Source organism: Chiroxiphia lanceolata, chromosome 14 (assembly GCF_009829145.1).
Source record: "Chiroxiphia lanceolata isolate bChiLan1 chromosome 14, bChiLan1.pri, whole genome shotgun sequence".
NCBI classification, from domain to species: Eukaryota; Metazoa; Chordata; class Aves; order Passeriformes; family Pipridae; genus Chiroxiphia; species Chiroxiphia lanceolata.
This window is the reverse complement of record NC_045650.1, coordinates 10,719,604-10,739,138: the sequence shown is the minus strand read 5'-3', so window position 1 is coordinate 10,739,138 and position 19,535 is coordinate 10,719,604. Positions and strand designations below refer to the sequence as shown.

The 19,535-nt window shown below is 43.4% G+C and overlaps 1 protein-coding gene across 7 annotated transcripts in view; it reads right to left on the bottom strand.

The window, feature by feature from the left end:
• The window catches only part of DOCK11 (dedicator of cytokinesis 11), an 81,135-nt gene that overhangs the window by 5,637 nt on the left and 55,963 nt on the right, over positions 1-19,535 (bottom strand). For 6 of the 7 annotated variants that reach the window (XM_032701995.1, XM_032701996.1, XM_032701989.1 and 3 more), the window contains 15 exons: positions 19,321-19,454; positions 18,542-18,657; positions 16,798-16,935; positions 12,270-12,452; positions 11,535-11,648; positions 9,670-9,885; positions 9,528-9,585; positions 8,626-8,732; positions 7,518-7,640; positions 6,572-6,685; positions 4,611-4,757; positions 3,470-3,680; positions 2,942-3,132; positions 2,171-2,271; positions 624-762 (listed from right to left, as the gene is read on the bottom strand). In XM_032701995.1, the coding sequence (XP_032557886.1) occupies positions 624-762; positions 2,171-2,271; positions 2,942-3,132; positions 3,470-3,680; positions 4,611-4,757; positions 6,572-6,685; positions 7,518-7,640; positions 8,626-8,732; positions 9,528-9,585; positions 9,670-9,885; positions 11,535-11,648; positions 12,270-12,452; positions 16,798-16,935; positions 18,542-18,657; positions 19,321-19,454 (2,092 nt within the window). The remainder of the gene's footprint in view (positions 1-623; positions 763-2,170; positions 2,272-2,941; positions 3,133-3,469; positions 3,681-4,610; positions 4,758-6,571; positions 6,686-7,517; positions 7,641-8,625; positions 8,733-9,527; positions 9,586-9,669; positions 9,886-11,534; positions 11,649-12,269; positions 12,453-16,797; positions 16,936-18,541; positions 18,658-19,320; positions 19,455-19,535) is intronic. The other variant, XM_032701992.1, reaches the window with a different exon arrangement.

The window sequence follows — 19,535 nt, the reverse complement described above, 5'->3', positions numbered from 1 at the left end:
CTTCAGAAACCCAGTTTTCATCTAATTTCATAGCATGATGCTATGTAGAAGTGCAACTGCTCTTTGAATCTCTCACCTCTCTGATGCTACTACTCAAATGTATTTTCCTAGAAAGATCAAAGCACGGATCAGATAAATTAGAAGAAATATTTTAACTGTGCATATAAATGACGTGTTGGCATCAGGCAAAAATTAAAACATCTTTTAAGCAAAAATAACATATTAAAAAAAAAAGTAACTTAACCTGGATATAACTGAGGGAATGGAAATTTTTTGCCAGAGAATTTTGATCTGTGACCTCTTGTAATGTATAAAACATGACGAAACAGAGGACACAGGACTGCTGACCATGTCAGCCAGGAAACTACAGCATGTGTCAGCGAAGACTCCACCCTGAAGCACACTGAATACCAACACCAGACTGAGACTTTCAGTGAACAGAAAGCAGTTTTAGGAATGCACCAAGTCTATTGCTTAATTTTCATGTTCACTTACTGGCCTTTTTATATTTAGCTACATAACATGAAGGATGATCAAGTTTTCAATCAGATCTCAGTTTTCAGCTTAGCTAATTTTCAAGCACAGAGAGCCACCTCTGTGGGCTCCTGGCATGCAGTACGTGCCTGTTCGTGGATGATGTCAGAAAGCTCTTTCACCATATCCCGAAAGTTTGATTTTAGCCCCTCGTGGTACTCCACTTGGTCCTCCTTAATGAGACGCTCGTTGAGCTCCAGAGCAATTCCACAGGCTTGGATAAACTTCCTGGGGAGGAAAGGAATGAACTTGGGGCGTTACAATAGCTTAGTCTTCTACCAAGCAAGCAACCAGACAGGAAAATCTCATTATTTCCCACCACCCTTTTTTCTCCAATGTTTGGGACAAGTTGCATTCCGGGAGCATCCCTGGCCCGGTGGGTCAGGGAATGGGGAGGGACTCCAACACAGGGATGGGGCTTTCTGCTGGAGCTCCTTCAAGCCTGGATCCTCAGCAGATGGGACACACTCCGACCTGCAGGACCACACACAACTCACAGGTACCAGATAAGCCCAACCAGCTGCACGTGGGGTCACAGAACAGAGGGAGGCCATGGCCAGGCACAGAGGGGAAACCAGTTGATCAGGGCTAGTCAGAGCTGTGTGTGTGACACAGCAGTGTGCTGGAGAGGGCAGGTTGCTATCAGCAGAGACACCCTCCAGAAGGAAGTTTGGATCATGGGGAGGTGCAATACTGTTTCTTGGTTACCGTTGTTCATTCTTTGCTTCATTTCACACACATATTTTCCTTTCTTATAAACCTCATTTGAAACAGAGTTTGTGTTTGTCCAGAGTTTGGCTGCACTGCAAGGCTGGAAAGTAAAACCGCCTTTCCTCTAGTCTGCATCTATGCATGGTAGGTTTGCAGGGATTGCTCCCTTATTGTCAGGTTACTCAATACCCAGAAGGAGAATTGGATTGGCCCAAAAGCTGCTTTCTCCATGTAACTACTAATGAGTGAAATGGGAGCCACCAGCACAGAGGAACAAACGCAGGGGGTGGCAGACAACTGTTTGCACCCGAGAGGTTCAGAAAATAGGGTGGCAAAGACTCATCATCCTGAAGTGAAGCAGCAGTTGCCTAATTATATCTTGGAGGACACTTTCAAGTGAGAGGTAAAACCTACCCTAAGGGACAGAAATTAGAAAAACACCTGTGCAAGTCACATAGTTTCAAAAATTAGCAGCAGAAATGAGAACAACGGTCTCCCATAAACGGGGAAAAGATTTGCTTTAAAGTGTTTCAAGTTCATCATTATCTAGCAAAAAATCCCTTTGGAAAAACTGGGAAGCAATGCACAATGTGAAAGATGCCTGAAGACAGGACTGTCAGATCTCTGGTTTTCAAACATACTTCCTTCATGTGATAATCTCAAATATCCATACCAACTGTTGAAGCAGGTGTTCAAGTAAATCTCCCCATGAAGAGCACAGCCCTGAGCTTGAGAACTTTTGACAGATATAATTACATTGGCTTTTCTCATATGTCTGAGCACCCATAATCCTATGAGATTTGGATCTTTATAAGACATATCAAACACACAGCATCTGCTGATTTTGGAGACAGACAAAAATATAATCAAAGCAGGCACCATGTTCCAGCCAGCTAGATAGTTTTTATTACATTAGAAATCCTACCTGAACATTTCTTTCAACTCATTCACCTTCTTAGCAGGATATTTGCTGGACTGGCTGTCACTTAGGAAAGCTCTGGCATAGGCCAAGGGACCAGCATTAACCTAGAACCAAAGAAGAAATCTGAGGTGGTGAATCACAGAAATCATTTATGCTAGAACTTCTGCTGAGTTGCTAAAGGCATTTGTGAAAAGAATAACAATTTTTTTTTAAAAAACCCACCCAACATTAGCTATTTGAATGCCATCAACTCTGCATTACTAATGTCACCAGAGACACTGAAAGTTTCAAAGGTTGAGTATTTTTCCATCTACATTTTCTAAGATCAAAAGATAAATGGAGATAAAAAGAGAGATTAAATTTGTTTCTTCATACTTTCCTCTTATTTCCGTTTGGAAGAGCAGAATGATCCCAGTCCTAAGGTCATTTAACCAGCTTGAGAAGTCAGGCTTGCAAAAAGGCTATTAGTGCCAGATACTTGCAGTGCAATGTTCAAGAGTTAAGTATATTTCAGCAGTCACTCACGGCCAACTAATGGGCAATTACTTGGACTAGACACTGTAAACACCACTGGAGAAAGTGTTTATTGCCAGGAGCCTCCTGCTAATGCAGCAGCGAAGCTGCAGGGAAGCTGGGCTGGCAGGCTGATGGCTCAGCCCTGCAAGCCGGGTAGTTAATGATTTCTGGAAAGTCAATGTGTTGTGTCAGGACTAGATAGCTCACCCTGAGTTGTGTATATAAACACAATTTTGAACAGACATCAGACAGACTCACCTGCACAGAAACACAGCCTTGCAATTTGAGCTGCAGCTGGATCATGTCAACGTCACCAGCAGAGCAGAGTTTCTGCAGCTCTGCTGTCTTGTCTTTTATTTCATCGGTAGCAACGTCGATTGGTTTTAAATTAACCTGATGTTCATAATTGACTGGAATTCTCTTCTTTACGTATGGAAAGGAGTTGGAAGCTAGCAGAAACAGCAAAAGAAATTTATAGGTTGAAAAGTCATGCAGCACATAGGAGTACTCTTCACAGAATATATACAAGCAGATTCTTGCTCTTAGGGATTTATTTGGTGTGTGTGAAATCTCAAACAAGGTTATAATTTACCAGCACAGTTTATTAATTTGGAAAAATGTGAACATAAAAACACAAGGTAAATTATCCCTCCCAACCAGGATATCATCTCACAATTCTGATTAAGCTGAGAGATATCAAGAGAGAAGCTGAGGGATATTTTCATGAGCTAAAATAGTTTCAAAATAGTTGCTGATACTGTCTCATGATCAGATGTTTGTACTTACTAGTTAGAATGGTCCTTTTTTTACACTGTTCTTCCACACTGCCATGCTTTTTTCCAGATAAAGTGTAAGGAGTTTCAAATACAAATCTATTGATGTTATGATTTCTTTCAAATTCAGTCTTTCTTTCAGAGATTTCTTTGTCTTCAAAATAGGGCTTCACGTAAGTCACTTGAATATGGGCATACTTAGGATCAAGGTCTTTAATGTTGACCTGTGGGTCACTCACAAAGAGAGCAAAGGTTAATAACTTACAGTTGGCTAATTTATATACTGGGATCTGATTTAAACTAATTCCCTGCTGACCTGGCCTTACTGCACGCAGATTAGGGACACATCAAATGCTCCTTTTGACCTCAGCTGGGATGTCTAGACCACTACAAGACAAAGAGGTGTGGCACAAGAAACATGTCATATGGTGCCAAACGAGCTGCTCCTGAGCAGGCAGTCATATCACCTTATCCATCAATGCAGCACATGCCTGAGCTACTTAGTCCTTCTAATATGACCATAAAGTTTTTGGAGCACAAGCCAATGCTCATACAGTGCTGTGCTGGGACAGGCAAATCTGCAGGCTTGCACTAAGCCAGGTTTGGGATCACCACTGCTGTCTTTGCTAACCCAGATATATCTGCAGTTGCAGTCTAAGGGTGGGAACAGCCCTTGCAGGGAGCATAAATAAGTATTCCGTGTGAAAGAGAAGGAGCTATGGCTGCAAGGCCCAAAAAGATTGGTTTTTTAGACTTGGAGTGTCAAAGCAACAAGAAGTAACTCTGCTTCCAGTCATCTGCTGCTCTGTGCTGGCTTCTGACACCTGCCAACAACAAGGTTCAGTGGGATAGGGATTGCAATTTCCCATTTATAATTCCCAACTGACTTGTTTCCATCCACCCAGGAGCCGGAGCAGCACCAAAATTTGTCAGGCTGTGCCAGCATGTCCACACTGGAGCAGGAGGATGCGAGGGGCCATTGGAAGCAAGGTGCTTGCAAGAGGGTGGAGGAGAGGGCTTGCTCCTCCCTTCCTACTGGCAGAAGGAAGGGATGCTCTGTCAACTTCCTTCTTCAGCTCCACACAGCAAAGTTCACCCTAACAGCATTTCTGCTAACAGCATTTTATCAGCTTGTTCATGCACTTTAACTCTACCTTATTAGAATCCTGGATAATCTTTACAGTCTCTGACCCAAATTTTTCTCCATAAAGCTTAAGAAGTCTGAAGGAGATCTCTGAGAGGCCTGTCAGTTTTGGTTCCTTATAGACGTATTCCTTCCCATCTTCTTCTTCAAAGAATGTCTTGCATTAAACACAAAAAAAAAAATAAAATAGTGAAGTAGTGAGGAATAGCTGTGTTCCTTCATTTGGAGAACTTTATCTTAGATTTGCTACTTGGAAAGTAAGTTTCTACTAACATTTCAGAAAGCCAAGAAGGTTTGTAAGGCTATGGCTCCCATAAAGTCTCTCTGAACTCAGGCTGTTTAATAGGTTCGTTCAAAAATTGTCTAAAAAGCCCCATAAAATTCCTCAACCAGCCCAAACATAACATGTCATTGCTTGAGTACAATCAGTGAGAAATCTAAACAATATGGAAGATGGTTTGGCCAGCACATGACCTTTTGGAAGATTGGAAAGAGACAAATGGGAAAAAAACCATAAAAACAAGGCACAGAGAAGGAGCTGAAAGATAATTAAGTTGAGGACAGCAGAGCCATAAGAAAAGTCTGAAATTAAGGAATTTGTGTAGACTGTGAGAGACTTTAAGCAATAAAAAAAAAAATAGATTTTCTCTGCTTTAATTCCTCTTGTATTCAAGGAAGTGGAACTTGGTGTATTTACTGTAAGTAAAGACAAAACTGCATCAAAGGTTGTGCTTGCATCACCAGTCCTCCCCATAATGGAAACAGCATGAAAACTTCACACTTTGGCAAGCTATTCCAGTCAGAAGTTGTGACATAGTGTTAAAACTATTTGTGGGTAGTTGGAATAAAAAGCCGGCAAAGCTTTAAAGTACAAAACTGGATCAAGTATTGATTGTCAGGATGACATGTTACACAGCTTAATTTTAGGAGCTAGTCCAGTTATTTCCACAGCTTCTGGAAAACTAACCTTGCAGTTGTTGTCTTTTATCTTTTGCTGACCTTAAATATTTACTTTTTACATATCCAAAGTTGTGGATTAGATGAGGACAAACGTAAAATGTATGTCTGCTGCAGCAAATGCAGCATGGCAATGCTCCAATATGTTGTGTGTGCAGTGAGAGTGGTGTTCAAAGGTACAAACCCATGATGGTTTCAAGGGTATTTATCATCTTCTCTAAAAGAAGGAATGAGGAAAAAGCAAGGCTAATTTAATTTCCATAGGGTTTTCTAAAGAGGGGTCCCGTATGTCCCCCACAGTTATGGGTCCACAAGCAGAAGTAGGTTGTTCAGAGACAAAAAGGACATGAGGGTATCATACTTTAGATTAACTTCTACAGGTGGAATAAAAAAACCCCAAAACCACAACTGCTTTCAAGCTCAGAAGACTTCATCAGATATGATAAGATCATGCCCCTTCCTGGGACTCTAAGCCCCAGATCTTGTTCAGTTTTCCAGCTACCTCAGCTAACAGAAATACTCTCTATCTCTACACATGAGTAACCAACACTGATACATGTTTTGTCTCCATCTTCTCCCAAAACCATTTACTCTACTAATACGTAGAAGGGAGCAGCAATTGTCTGCAGAAAAAAAAATGTCTGTTACTACTATTTTTTATATACTATGGTTATATATACTGTTAGCAGTTATATACTATACACACTAAATTGTGTAATTTATAATAACTATAGTTACTAAAATACCCCAGTGTTTTCTGAACCTAGTAAGCCATTTCCTAACTGCTGAGTTGTTTTATGAAAAGCCTACCAGCAGAATCATAAACTTGATAATAAATCAAGTGCTCCTGGAACAGACACAAACCCTCACCACAGGCGTGTGATACCAAAATGCTCAGGTAGACACGCTGGTGGCTGCCCCAGAGGAACTTTTCAGCTCCAGGTCTGACAGAGCAGCAGCTTTTGGGGCCAGGATGCCTGGTAAGGGGTAGCTGACAAGCCAGTATATACTTACTTGTCCATAAAAGGCCACTCTGAAAAAGGTTCCAAGGAGCCTCTTCCTTGAGTGCATTACTTCCAATATCTTAGCATATGCTCCATGGAGCGTTCTGTACAGCTGAGTAAGTTTCTGGAAATCAGATTTTGACATTGTTAAAACAGGATTTTGCAGGTAGGACATTCTAGTTAACACCGGAAGCTACTGAGATATCTGAACACAATGCTTTGGAGAATTGAAACTTGAATTTCCAAAGAGGTTGAACTCATGCAGTTTTGCTTGAAAAACCTGCCTTAAGTACACGCTTAGTGTCAGGTCTGCAAGGTACCACAGACTGCAGTAAAGCCACTACCCTTGGAGAGAAGGCTGAGTGCACTGTCCCAGCGTGTCCCCTGACTCGGCTTTTACAAGTAGAGAAGCTTGCAATATTTTATGCAGGAAGTATTTTTTTGATTAAAACCAGCTTTATAATGAAAAAAAAAAACAAACAGATCAAGGCAAGACTTTCCCTAGCTTCAGTTATATTTGGATGCTGTCCTGATGTGGAAGGGGTCATGGCAGAGGGTGGGAAAGGGCAACACTACTCAGCAGCTGACGCCCAGCCTCACCAAAGCACAGGTCGCAGCAGGTGCTGGGAAGGAGCAAGGCAGAGGGCTGGTAACAACTTCCTTCCTTCCTCTCCACTTGCCACTGAGTTACCTACAGATCTTTGAACAGTTCTCACTCTGTTTTTAACCCTCAAGAACCTCAAGTCTCAAAAAGAATCCAGCTTTGAGGAGCATATGGGATGATAAGTTTTATTTTAGGGGAAGGAAGGTGGGAATTATTCACTAAACATGAGTCTCCCATAACTTAGCTTTAATAATTACCTCTCAGACCATTGCTTTCACTAATTTCTTTATTGACCAGCAATGAAGCAATCTAGAAAATTACCTGCTGTATGCAAACTACTCAAAATGCCCACCTCAAATTCCCGCCGCTTTTCATAAATAGGAATGATCAGTTTGGAAACTTCAGAAATTGTTTCATAACGCTCTGCTTTCCACAGGCCATCTACACACTGCTCCAGCAGCTCCACCAGGACCTCCTACAAGAGCAACCAAATGGGTGATGTTAATAACAGTCAAAGTTAGAAAAGAAAGCCACTTTAACTTCAGATACTTTATTGGGTCCCAGGATAAGTAGCCACAGTTTAAGTTAAGAAGAAATTAAGTTTAAATCCTTGGTGTTCCCGGTCTTTCCAAAAGCATTCTAAATTTTAGGGGGCGGGGGGGGAAGAAAAAGTATGAGTTATTTTTAAAAAGTTCATTATTTCTTAACAATCGTTAGCACAATAGCCAGCAAGTATGTCCTGGTTATTTAGCTACCTCCTCAGGAGAATGCCAAAACTCTGGGAAAATACAGAGATGACAGCACTGGGAGTCAGAGGTGTATGTCTAAGAAACATGTCCAAACAACATGTTGTGCAACAGCAGTGGGATGTGATGCTGAGGACCCTCAAGCTTAGTCTTGAGGAGTGGGCAGCTGGGCTGCAGGGCCACCTCGCTCAGCCACGTGTGGCCCACCCAATGTAGTTGTACAGCTACGGTGCAGAGGTAACTGTGAGACTTTATGACTCATGGGTGGATCTACCCACTTCCCCAGTGCCCTGCTATGGTTTCTGGATTGTTCTGCTAACATGCTGTCCTACAGCACAGCCCTAACTCACGGGCAACCTAAGTTGACTTGCATTCTATCCCTCCTTGGAAATACTACGCCCAGCTGCACTGCCCTGTGCTGGCAGAAATCAGGATTTGCATAACACAGGAGGCAAAGGTTGTGGTGCAGCTTTTTCAGTCTCGGTGCTCGAAAAGCCTTTTATAGGAATCAAGAACTTACACCAGTTTTGCCTTTCTGAATCATACACAGCAAATCCTTCAGTGCAGATTTCTCTTGGGAAATTGCAGTGCAACAGTCTTCTTTACAAATGCCAGTGTATGCTATAATTTATGTTAGAGCTCACATGAACAATGTCTAAAACTAAATCCTAACCAGCCATCAAATATCCTGTAGTCTATAGCACAGGACCTCACCTCACTGTAATGTACATCCATCATTCCACCATCTTCTTTCATTGCACCTTCCTCATCAATGTTGGGAGTGATTTTCCTGAAGGCAGTGCATCCACTGGGGAAGAGTTCTGCAGCAGACAAAACCAAATAGCCAACACTAAGCAGAGAATTTGGAGGGACTCCAAGCCTCCTAAGCAGGGTACTGAAGACTTTCCCAGCCAAGGCAGTGCATTTAACTAGGTTTTATGCAGCCTTAACTTTTTGAAAAGTTAAGGGTCCTCTTCAACAATTAATCCCTTACATGAAAATATGAAATGGAATCAATATATCAACTGTGGAACAGATATTTAAAAGAAAATCTGCAATGTGGTGTAACTTGAGAACACACAAGTCTGTCCTTCCTTCCTGTTTTGCGTTAAACCACAGCACTCTCCTTTTTTTCTCATTGTTCTTTATATATGTGCATAGTTTGGCTATAGTCTCATTTTTTGACTGAATTTTGACTGCTTTATTCTATAGTTTTCTGTACTGCCTATAGTAGTACTTCTGATGAACATATTGACAATCAGTTTTCAACATGGGCTTCCCCTGTGAGCCCATTTCCTACTGTAAAATACAAGTGAACTTTTAAACAAAGGCATGATGCGTCAGTTCTTATTTCACTCAGCACCATGACAATGTGGCTGTCTACGTAGACCTGGCCAGCCTAGAAAATGCCTGAATATGAGCAATTGGATTCCTTTCTTAAAAAATACTCGTAATCTTCTAGTTTTATCCATTGCATTATTTATTTTCTTTTTTAGCTTGTCTCTAAAATAATTATTTACCAAATTGAGAGAAAATTATCTTTAAAAATATTCCAACCCCCTCAAACCCCTTCACTGCATCATCCTCCTGGTGCCTCCCAAAGAGCAGACACTTACTTTTCCTGTGCAGAAACTCTGCAACGAGGGCTGCTACGTGAACATAACACATGGCTGCCTGCAAAGCACAAAGGGACATTATTAAAATGTCATCTGAAAATCTGTCTTTGTTGCGCACCATGTTTTTAATTACATGAATTACCTCTGAAAAGTCTCCATTTTTCACGTGGATCTTTGCCATGCTGTCCAGCCATGTTTTCCGGAGCTCTGGGGTACTTGCATAAGACTTGGCTAAGCTGTACTGCAGATCTATCAGCATTTCTGGGTCCTTCTCATGTTCTTTCATTTGAGCAGTAGCCATAAGCACTGTGCGGATTCTCTTTGTCAAATCTTTGACTTCAGAAGGAAAAGCAGTTGCCTGACACAAAACAAATCTAATTAGAAGATAATACAGAAAATACAGGCTTTGCCAAGGAAAGACTGTCAGTAACCTTTTAGCCAACACTCCATGTACTGCCAATCTGAAACCACTGAGAACATGGGAGATAAGACTAATTAACTGTTCCTTTTAGAGCTCACGCTGCATACAGTGTACAGTGTTTCATACACAATTAGAGGCATTTCATTCGTGGTACACACATGGCCAGTCTCTCCAGGTCATGTGCAGGATACCAGGTTGGCTGTTCCCATAATACAGTGAGTCTGGTACTTTGGCATCCTGGAGGAACTGGCTTGGGAGCAATACAGAAATGCTCCATGCATGCAAATGTCCCTGGATGGGACCACAAACCATGCCTCCAGTATTTGTCATGTTATTCAACATCTGGCTTGTTAGGCTCTGATGTGGTCACTCTTCAATTCCTAAAGCACTGACAGCATCCGTAGAGCTCCCCACCACAGGAATGCAATAGAGAAAGAAACACAGGCTCGGATCTGGTTCCGTGCTCAGAGCAGGGCCATCACTGAGTAAAAGCAAGGCTTGCCTGGCCAGGTTTCATAATCTCCTACAACAGAAATGCCACTTTCTTTCTGAGCCCTGCTCCAGGGCTGTGCTTAGGAAATAACTTTAGGTAAAGTTGGAATTGTCCTTGCAGCGACATGCACATTTTTTCTTGTCCTGCACTCCACACCTCTGAGAAGAGCTTGACCTTGTCTCTATAACCTGCCTGCTGTGGAAAGCAGCAGTTAGGTGCCCCTTCAGCTTTCTCTCCTCCATAATGAGCCTGGTTTACATTCCCTTTCCTTAGGCTCCTGCTCCCTAGCTGTTGCTGTGGCTGTGCATAGCACCCTCTCCAGTGTGTTGAAATGACCCTTGCACTTAAACATAAACTGGGTATAATGATCATCTCATGATGTAAATTATGAGCAGCAAAGTATGGCTCAGTGAACCCCTTATCAACATCTGTGCACAGAAAAGAACTGAGATTTTTACCAGGAATATCCTAACTACAAATTTTTTATATCACAGTCAAACACCATTCTGCCTTTAGGTCATAGGATAGTCACGGAACTGTAAAGACACTTCCCATTTTCCTCTATCCTACCTGGGCAGCTACTCTGTGTGCAATGAAGGAAGCTGCAATTGCTCAGTGGGTTGGGTAAAAACTACTAATCTTAGTGCAAAGACAGACAATAATTTTCTAAATAAATACAACTAGCAATGTCCATAAGAGTGCTTTCTTAACGTTACCGACACTCAGTTAATTAAAATTAATTCCTGCTAATTATGACCTTCAGGCAACAGAAGTATAAGACCCTCCCTTGTCATTTTTCTCAAAGCTGGAAGTTCCTGGAAAGCTCTTTGGACACCCTTGCAAGCAGCACACTGCAAAGTACAACCTGAGCTCCCTCCCCTTGGCGTGAGGCCTCACGGACGGAGCATGACCTGCCTGAGCAGCTGGCCCTGCTGCTGTTGGCATAACACTTCAGTTCACTGAGCAAATGCAGCCCGTTATGAGCCTCTAAATCACAGTTCCAACCATTAGCCCTACCCTTAATCATGGCTTCCTGGAGTCTGTCCCCAGCCTTGCTGATAGCACAAGATGGGATGTAACACCTTCAACTCACCTTCATAGGCCTGTCGCTGTTTGCAAAGTTGTTAATGATGAGCAAAGAGTCCTGAAATCTTGTCCCACCGCTAAGTGCCACATCTGCTATCAACTGGCTCACTGCAATTATGATCTGTTGGGACAGAGCAGGGGCTTTATTTAAATGAGCCCTAACGAGTTTCATTGTCAAAGTTAATAAAATGTTCATAGGAAAACATCACATCCTTCCCACAATGTAAGCATTGCTAAGCAGATGGTGTGCCTTTGCTGGCAGGTCTCCCAAGGACAAATACTCCCCAGAGGTCCAAACTGCTTTGCTGAACAGAACTATCCAACAATTGTAATATGAACTTCTGTTTGTATGTTAGCTACCTTCTTCTGTGATTCATTACAATCTGGAGGGTATTCATCTGTCCCACTAGGTTATCTAAATTTGCTTCAAAAAGTACTGATGTCAAAAAAGCAGCTCCAGAGAAATCCCTTTTCCTGCTTCAAAGGCAGCTGTCCTTTCCGCCTCATCCCAGTCAGCCTCTGGGGCAGAGATGTGTCTTCTGTCTGAGACTCTAAAAATTCAACAGCTTGGAGTACTTCACTGCAGTATATTTTACCCAAAGCTGCCTGGGCCAGTCACTGGAAAGGGGATTTTTGTCCATATGGCAACAGCAAGATCCTCTGCAGACATGAGGTGACAATTGCTATATCTATTCATTAAATCTGAGGCATGCTGCTCTCTAGCTTTTCTCAAGTCACTGACCTGAAGATGTGTTCTCAGGAATGTTCTCCTTTTGGTGAACTCAAAATTATTTCTCATCAGGAGATACAGAAGAGCGGAGGCTTCATTCCTTGTGGAGGACACCTTGGAAGTGCAACACTTCAGGATCTCATAGCAGAGGGCAGCGCACATGTTCACCCTTCCCTTGAAAAATGCTGAGGGAAACTTCACAAGAAACATGCAAATATTAGAAAATACACCACTAAATGGCACCCGCAGGGCTCAGATGGGGAGGAACACAGGACAACACACTGAGCCTGGTCAGTCTCAGTAAAACTTCTGCCAGTATTCTGAGTCTGAAAGTATTTGTGGGAATGAATTTGAGGCCTGTTTTTAACTACGTTTCCTAGAGCAATGTGAACTTCGCTGTCAGACTTCTTGGGGATGTGTTTGCATACATCCATCTAACCCACCTGCTGATAATATTTGGGCTTTTGGAAAATGCTCACCAAATTGGATACAAGTGTTATGTTCTTACAAAAGCCATAAACACCAGTAGTGGGGCAGAGAGGAGAGGTCCCATGGACATTCCCACCACAGGCTGCTGTATGGAACATCAGAAAATCCATCAGAACCCACCCAGGAGTCCAACCTCTCCGGGAAGCATGATGTGCAATGTTTGCACAGCTACTTCCACCCCCCAGAAAAGTCTAAAATCATGCCTGTGCACCCTCAAGAATGCAAACAAGAGACTGGCTTGTCCCTGAGAGCCTAAAATACAGTGACCTGCCCTGGCCCCCCAGAAGGAGCCTGCCCTAGGAAGCAGCAGGACCAAGCCAAACCACAGTGTGAGCTCCCTCGGTCAGCAGCAGGGTAAGGAGACCTGCAGCAGAGGGAAGGGAAGCAGATGGGGAAGACCCTGGTGGCACATCTGTGCCCTCACCGAACTCCTGCTGCTGAGCACAGCTGTGGGGGCAAGCTCAGCCATGTCTGGAAAGCAGATGGATGCAGTGGGTCAGTGGGCAGCAGCCTCCAGGGCTCCTGGAGCTGGGGATGCCAGTGCGTGTCCCACTGGCTGCAGTCATGAGTGGTGGCTGGAGGGGAGGGAGCACCACACTCAGCTTCCTTCCACCCCAGCCACAGTGGTCTGGGCACAGGGAAGCAGAACAAGGAAGGGCTTTGTGCTGGCACGCAGCCGCCTCTGCAGGGACCTGCTGGAGAGGGGTGACGCCAGCACTTCCTCAAGGCAGTGGAGGCTGTTTGGGCATTGCACAGCAACACTCTGCTCCTTCTGCACTCTGCTCCTTCCTGCTGCAGCTGGCAATGAGCCCCAAGGAATCTCCTGGCACAAAGAGGCAACTGTGGTTTTCCCTGTTCAGAGGAGTGACGTGTTCAGTTTGTTCAAGACCCAGTGGTGCTCATGGGGCACTTCTATCTGCCCCACTACCTCCTGCCCATGGGAGATGACAGTAAATACTGTCAGAGTATTCACTCACATCCTCCAGTTAGAGCCTGGAGCTGTTACTGTGGCCCTCTACTCCTTGCATTAGTATATATGTTCCAGGAAAGCTTGTAGGGTACTGCCATGGCCACCATCATGGCATACTGGTGGCCATACTGGTCTCAAAACAGGAATCTAGGAACTGTGGCTGGCAAGACTACTGTTGGGATCACACAGACACACAGAGGTTAAAAAACAGAATGAAGACATGAAATACTTGGATGTTCACTGCCTCTAGCCAAAAACATATTCAGAAGAAAAACAGGAGAAAGAAAAGAGGCAAATAAATATCATAGTAAGGCAGGGCCACGAGGATCTTGTGTGCATTCAGAAAAGGAGCTCCTAAGGAACTGCTGCTCATTGTAATGCAGTCCTTCCCCCACAGCGAGATAGGGTCATGCTCAGCACTGGGTTTAGTCCACAGCTGGCCACAGCAGTGGCTCCTGGTGCCAGGTTCAGGGCAGCAGACCCATGGGTGTATCCCTGCTGGACATTTGACCAGGTGCTCCCTGTGGCCAGAGAACACACTGGGAAGAGCATGAAATGGCCCATGTGTGATGACTGTGAACACTGGAGGAGCCCATTTCTGATCCAGCCCTAATATGATGGACCAGAGCAGGAGTCAACACAGCAACCAGCTCCCAGAGAAGTCTCAGCACAAAAGGGATGTGAGGGCAGGACAGCCACAGTGGCAGGCAAGACATGGGGTTTCCATGATTCACATCCACGTGTCTGAGCTGCTCTTTAAGGCAGATCCCTCCTCTGGGCATGTTTTCCTTTATAACCTTTAATTTAAAACCATTCCCAAGCATGTATTTATATATTTATCTGTAAGTGATGCTCTGAACAGAAGGAATCAGTTGTTAAGAAAACCTAGAGTATGAAACCAGAATGGTCTAGTTTTGTTGGTTCTTCCCAGCTGGTAAAACAGTCAGCTTTCTTCCTGTATTCCCAGCACACATGCATGCAAGTGGGATTCATTTTAAAACCAAAACTAAAGATGCAAACAATTATAGAATGCTTTTGTTCTTTGCTTTCTTGCAACATCTCTTCTTTTATTATTTTTTTTAAGGTCTTTTCCCTATCCAGTAACCAGATGTAATGCAGAAAGAAAGCTATTTCTAAGACAGATTTTGGGATGTGGAATAAATCTCAGAAGGTTTTTTCCCTCCAATAACCATTTGCTGTGACCCCAGATAAGAGGGGGATTTTCTTCATTGTAATTATAGCTACCATAGAAGGCCATAAAAATGACAAATTGTCCTTTCTAACCCTGTCAAAGGCACAACTCACTTTTGATTTTCTTGGAGTTACAAAGCAGCATTCGTACTTCAAAACAAACTTGCAGGAACACTTTCTATCATTGCACTTGTCACGAAGTGCAGTGACGACCCACACTCCCCCCCACTTTAGCCCTTAAAAGAACCCTTGAGAGGACTTAGAAGGAAGTTTGGGACTTGTGTGGTTATGGAGTTGGCAAAGAAAACACTTCCTTATAGATACTATCTGCTGGGCTCATATCTTGCTCTTACAGAAGCAACCCGTGTCCTGTTATAGGGGAAATGTGAGAAATTAGCTGAAATCAATCTTTCATATCTTTAAAGACCCATGATGCCAAATTGAGCATGCATTCAGGCTGGCATAAATCCAAGAAAACAATCCCACTGCCCATCCTTGCAGTAGCCAAGCACACAGCCTGCCTTGCTGTCATCAGTATTTTGGAAAGCAAGTGTGGAACCCCTGAGGGGCTCCAGGCTTTGAAGGATGACAGTGAGATCAAACTGAGCAGGTGTGCAGGTTTGGCTTCACATTTTAAAAAAACTCCCAGAAAATGCGCCGAGAAGGCAAGGAATGTCTCTTATTTGCTACAGGCACAGAAAAAAATATTTCTGGCTAAACAAACTTTTGGCTATTAAGAGGAAAGGTGGGGTGTGTGCACATCTGCATCAGGATGGACCTCGAGGCTACACAGATCACAGGCACACAGAAAACTCAACAGAAAGGTAGAGCAGTAAACATGCACTGGACCCTGCAGAAAAACTAAGCAATTCCTGCCACTGCCAGTTGCCAACTAGCAGGCTTTAAGAAACCCCATGGAAAAACACCTTGCAGAAGATCACAATGTCTGGAGCCAGACAGGGAGCCAGCAAGACTTCTGCATTTCTGCTTCTCACATATTTGCTTAGCACAAGCCAATATTCAGCCCTAGACTCATACTAGCTCTCAGCTTTGCTGTGGGGTTATAGTAAAACCTACATAGCACAGACTTTTTCCACCTCTGAAAAACAGTTTAGCAGCCTCTTTATTTAATCAGACTTTGCTCAGCACCTAGTGCAAGAGCTCCTTTGGAAGTTACCATTTGCTGCTTATCACTCACATACTGTGCTCTGCCTGGCTGCAATCTCCCACCACATGGATTTTCCTCATTAATGAAGTGTTGTGTCCACGGGATTTGAGAGGTTTTAATTAACTCTGCATTCATGATAACCGTGCAGCTTGGAAGGAATGGCATTCACAGGTACATTGGGTCTTGAAGATGTACTTATGAGAGGTGCAGGTTTTGACAAGCACAAAGGGAAATGTCATCACTCACTGCTTTTTTCATAGCCTCAGTCACTGCTCTTTCATAGTTTGCTGTGGCTTTGTCACTGCTTGAGCGTGGGGGATTAAACAGCTTCACTGCCTACCAGGGCTCAGAAAAGCACGGAAAGAGGTTCAGCAAGTACTACCTTCTTTCAAATCCAGTGGGTGAGGAGCTGCCTGTCAGAGCAAGTATTATTCAAGCAATAGCACTGTCAGCATAGTTAGTTTGGGGCAAAGACTCAAGCACCAGCTTTTGGTTGAACAGAGGCTAATCTTTGTGACCAAGAGAACTCCTCATGATTTCTCCTTTTGCTTCCCAATATCCACCAAATAATAAATAACTGGAGGACTTCACTGACTTAAAAAACAGCCCAGGTTAACTGGTTTTCTAAAACATTTCTCCAAAATATTAGGAGTTTAAGCATACTGGCCTTTTCTGCCATACCTATAAGTTCTCCTACACCCTTATTGTCATGTATTACATACCTTGCTAATGAAAGCTCTCAGAGAGGCAAACACATGCTTAAGAGCTGCTTCTGACTGCCCATTTTTGAGAAAAGCCAGATGAATATCAAAAACCTTCTTCATAAGTGGATTGTGGCCATCATTGCTTAAAAGCTGGGTCTGTAAAGCAATGAGAGAAGTTACTTCATAGAAATGTTGTGCCTGAAGCTGGAAATAACAGAGATAATTTTGCATAATTAATCACATCAATTCTTAAGCCAGATAAGGAACAGAGCCTTCAGTAAAAGCACAACCAATAAAATGTGACAATCACTACAAACCTACAGTAGTTAGTCAGAGGTTACTTTTATAGCAGAGAATAAAACAAAAATATTTCATCACTTCTGCATCACTAATTCCAAAACCTAAGTCAATAACCTGTACAACTTTCACTGATTGTCTAGTTATTTTAAATAAAACATGCTGTTAACAACATAACTATCACACTGGTTTTTTCCATTTCTTTTTATTTGCCTTGAAAATTGTTTCATTTGCAGCCCAAAAGAGAGAGAGAGAGAACAGAAAAGACTATCACATCTTTTCACTGGGTAGATTCATAGCTGTAGGAAACCAGTACACTTCCCTTGTTCCCTGCAAATTTTGCCAGTTTGCATCATCTGGAGATACGGTAAAATGGAGCTACTTGTCTTTTGACACTTTGTACACACCTTGTCACAGGGTAAGTTTAGGATACAGACTTCTAAACTGAGCTCATTTGCTCTGGCAGCAAGAGCAGCACAGAGCCCACTTCTGTGCAGGAACACCCTGTGACCATAAAAGTGAAGCAGAAGCCCATTAAAGCGGAAGGGAATCCAGTCTGTCCTGTGGTTTGAAAATCACATTGTTTTGCAGTTCAGCCATATTCAAAAAGAGGCAACTGAGAAAGTCAAGCAAGTTTTAACCCTTGCATCATTGAAATCCTTTTGCTGCTACCAAACTTCTAAGGAGTAATTTAACGTATAGACCAGGATGGCTTTTTGGCTCTGCAACAGAAGCAGAGGCTATGAAGCACTTACTCTTCATGTTGTTCAATTCATCTAAAAAGGAAATCTTTATCATGCTTGCTCTGAAATCCAGAGTTGCTCTTGTGACATTATGCAGACACATTGCTACACACAGGATTCCTCCAACTACATTTCGGGAAGAGCACTTCTGGAACAGTAGTTCAGTATTTTGCTGCCACTCTGGGGTTTTCTTCACCTCAGAGGCTTTGGTTTTTGTAGATGGCAGTGACTGCCAGGAGCAGGAATCATCATATGAAGGATGATTCATATGGTGGTACTGGTCCTGTCTGCACTGGTAACCACAGCAGGAATGCCTCAGCCCCAGTGACATTAAGGTGCAGGGATTCAAAGACATTTGGGACTGGCTTCTAGGAATTCATGGCAGAAAAGAGTGACCATTCTAAAAATGCTGAACCTTCATTTCCCTTTCCTCTAGTCCTCCTTTCTACATGATGTACATTTCCTCTTATTCTATTTTTGTAATGTTTACAGTCATGGTATAACATCTTGCAGTTTTGAAGAAACAGCAAGATTGCACAAGGGCATAATTACTCTAAGACCCTATGAAACACTCAGAGTTTTGAAAAATAAACAAGCTGCAAATTATTTGCTTTTGCAAAGCCTTCCATATTCTTCCACTCTAGAAGAACAGATCACCAAAATCCACACAAAAACAGAAATACAGCACACTTTTCTACAACATTTTTGATTTCAGTGCTGACCTTGAAACTCTGAGTGAAAAAAGAGATGGTGTCCAGGACTGTCAGGCACACTTCAGTGGCAATATTGCCCTCCAGTAATGCCTGGTGCACAATATCTGCTTCTGAGGTGCCTGCATCTGTGGGCAAAGAGAAAATCAGGAGGAAACAGTGTTCAACACTCCAACTCCCACAAGATCTAAATGCAGATATAGACAAGGTTCTCCCCTTGCACTTCACTGGGTTGGGAGATAAAGCAAGAATAGCAAGATGCTGAATTTGCCAGCTCCATTCAGAGAAGCTGCCTCAGCCTGATGCCAAGAGAGAAAACCAGTATCAGTATTACCCCTTAATATCACTGTCTTTACAGCCAGACAAGACAATGAGCTGTCCAAGTTGCCTCCAAGAAGGGGAAATGGCAAAGTGCTTCAATGGGACAAAATTCACCCACATGGAACGGCTGAGAGCAGATTCCAGCACAGGTCTGTGCAGGGCAGCTCTCCTGCCTGCCCTGCTCACTACCCAAACCAAAGTGTTGCCTGCGCACACACTCAGCCAAGAAGCTGAGCCAAGACAGGCAAGAGGAAAAAGTCACACAAGTCCTAAGTCCCAGCAGTGATTTTTAGGGGATTGGCTTAAACGTCACCCCCACCCAATTAGGAATGTTGCAGGGAGAAGTGGTGACCACTGTAACCCCATAGAGCTTGAGTATCCTGAAGCAACAAGCAGCAAGTGGAAAATGGTTGCATGGAGTTTTCATCAGGCTAACACTCCACAGACCCACCCCACCCTGCTGTACGTACTGTGGTTGAGTGTGAAGGAAGTTTCCAAGCTGCCCAGATGCTGGAGCCGCACCCCGGCTCTGCTGCGGAGCGCTGGCATCGTCTGGGATTTCCTATCTGCTGCCGTGTGCTTGGATAACCAGGCATCGTGCACCCTGCAAGGGGAAGCAAACACTGCGGGTTTGGACCAGCAGCAGCGGCCACACCGCTATAGGATTACGTGAGGCACCAGAACG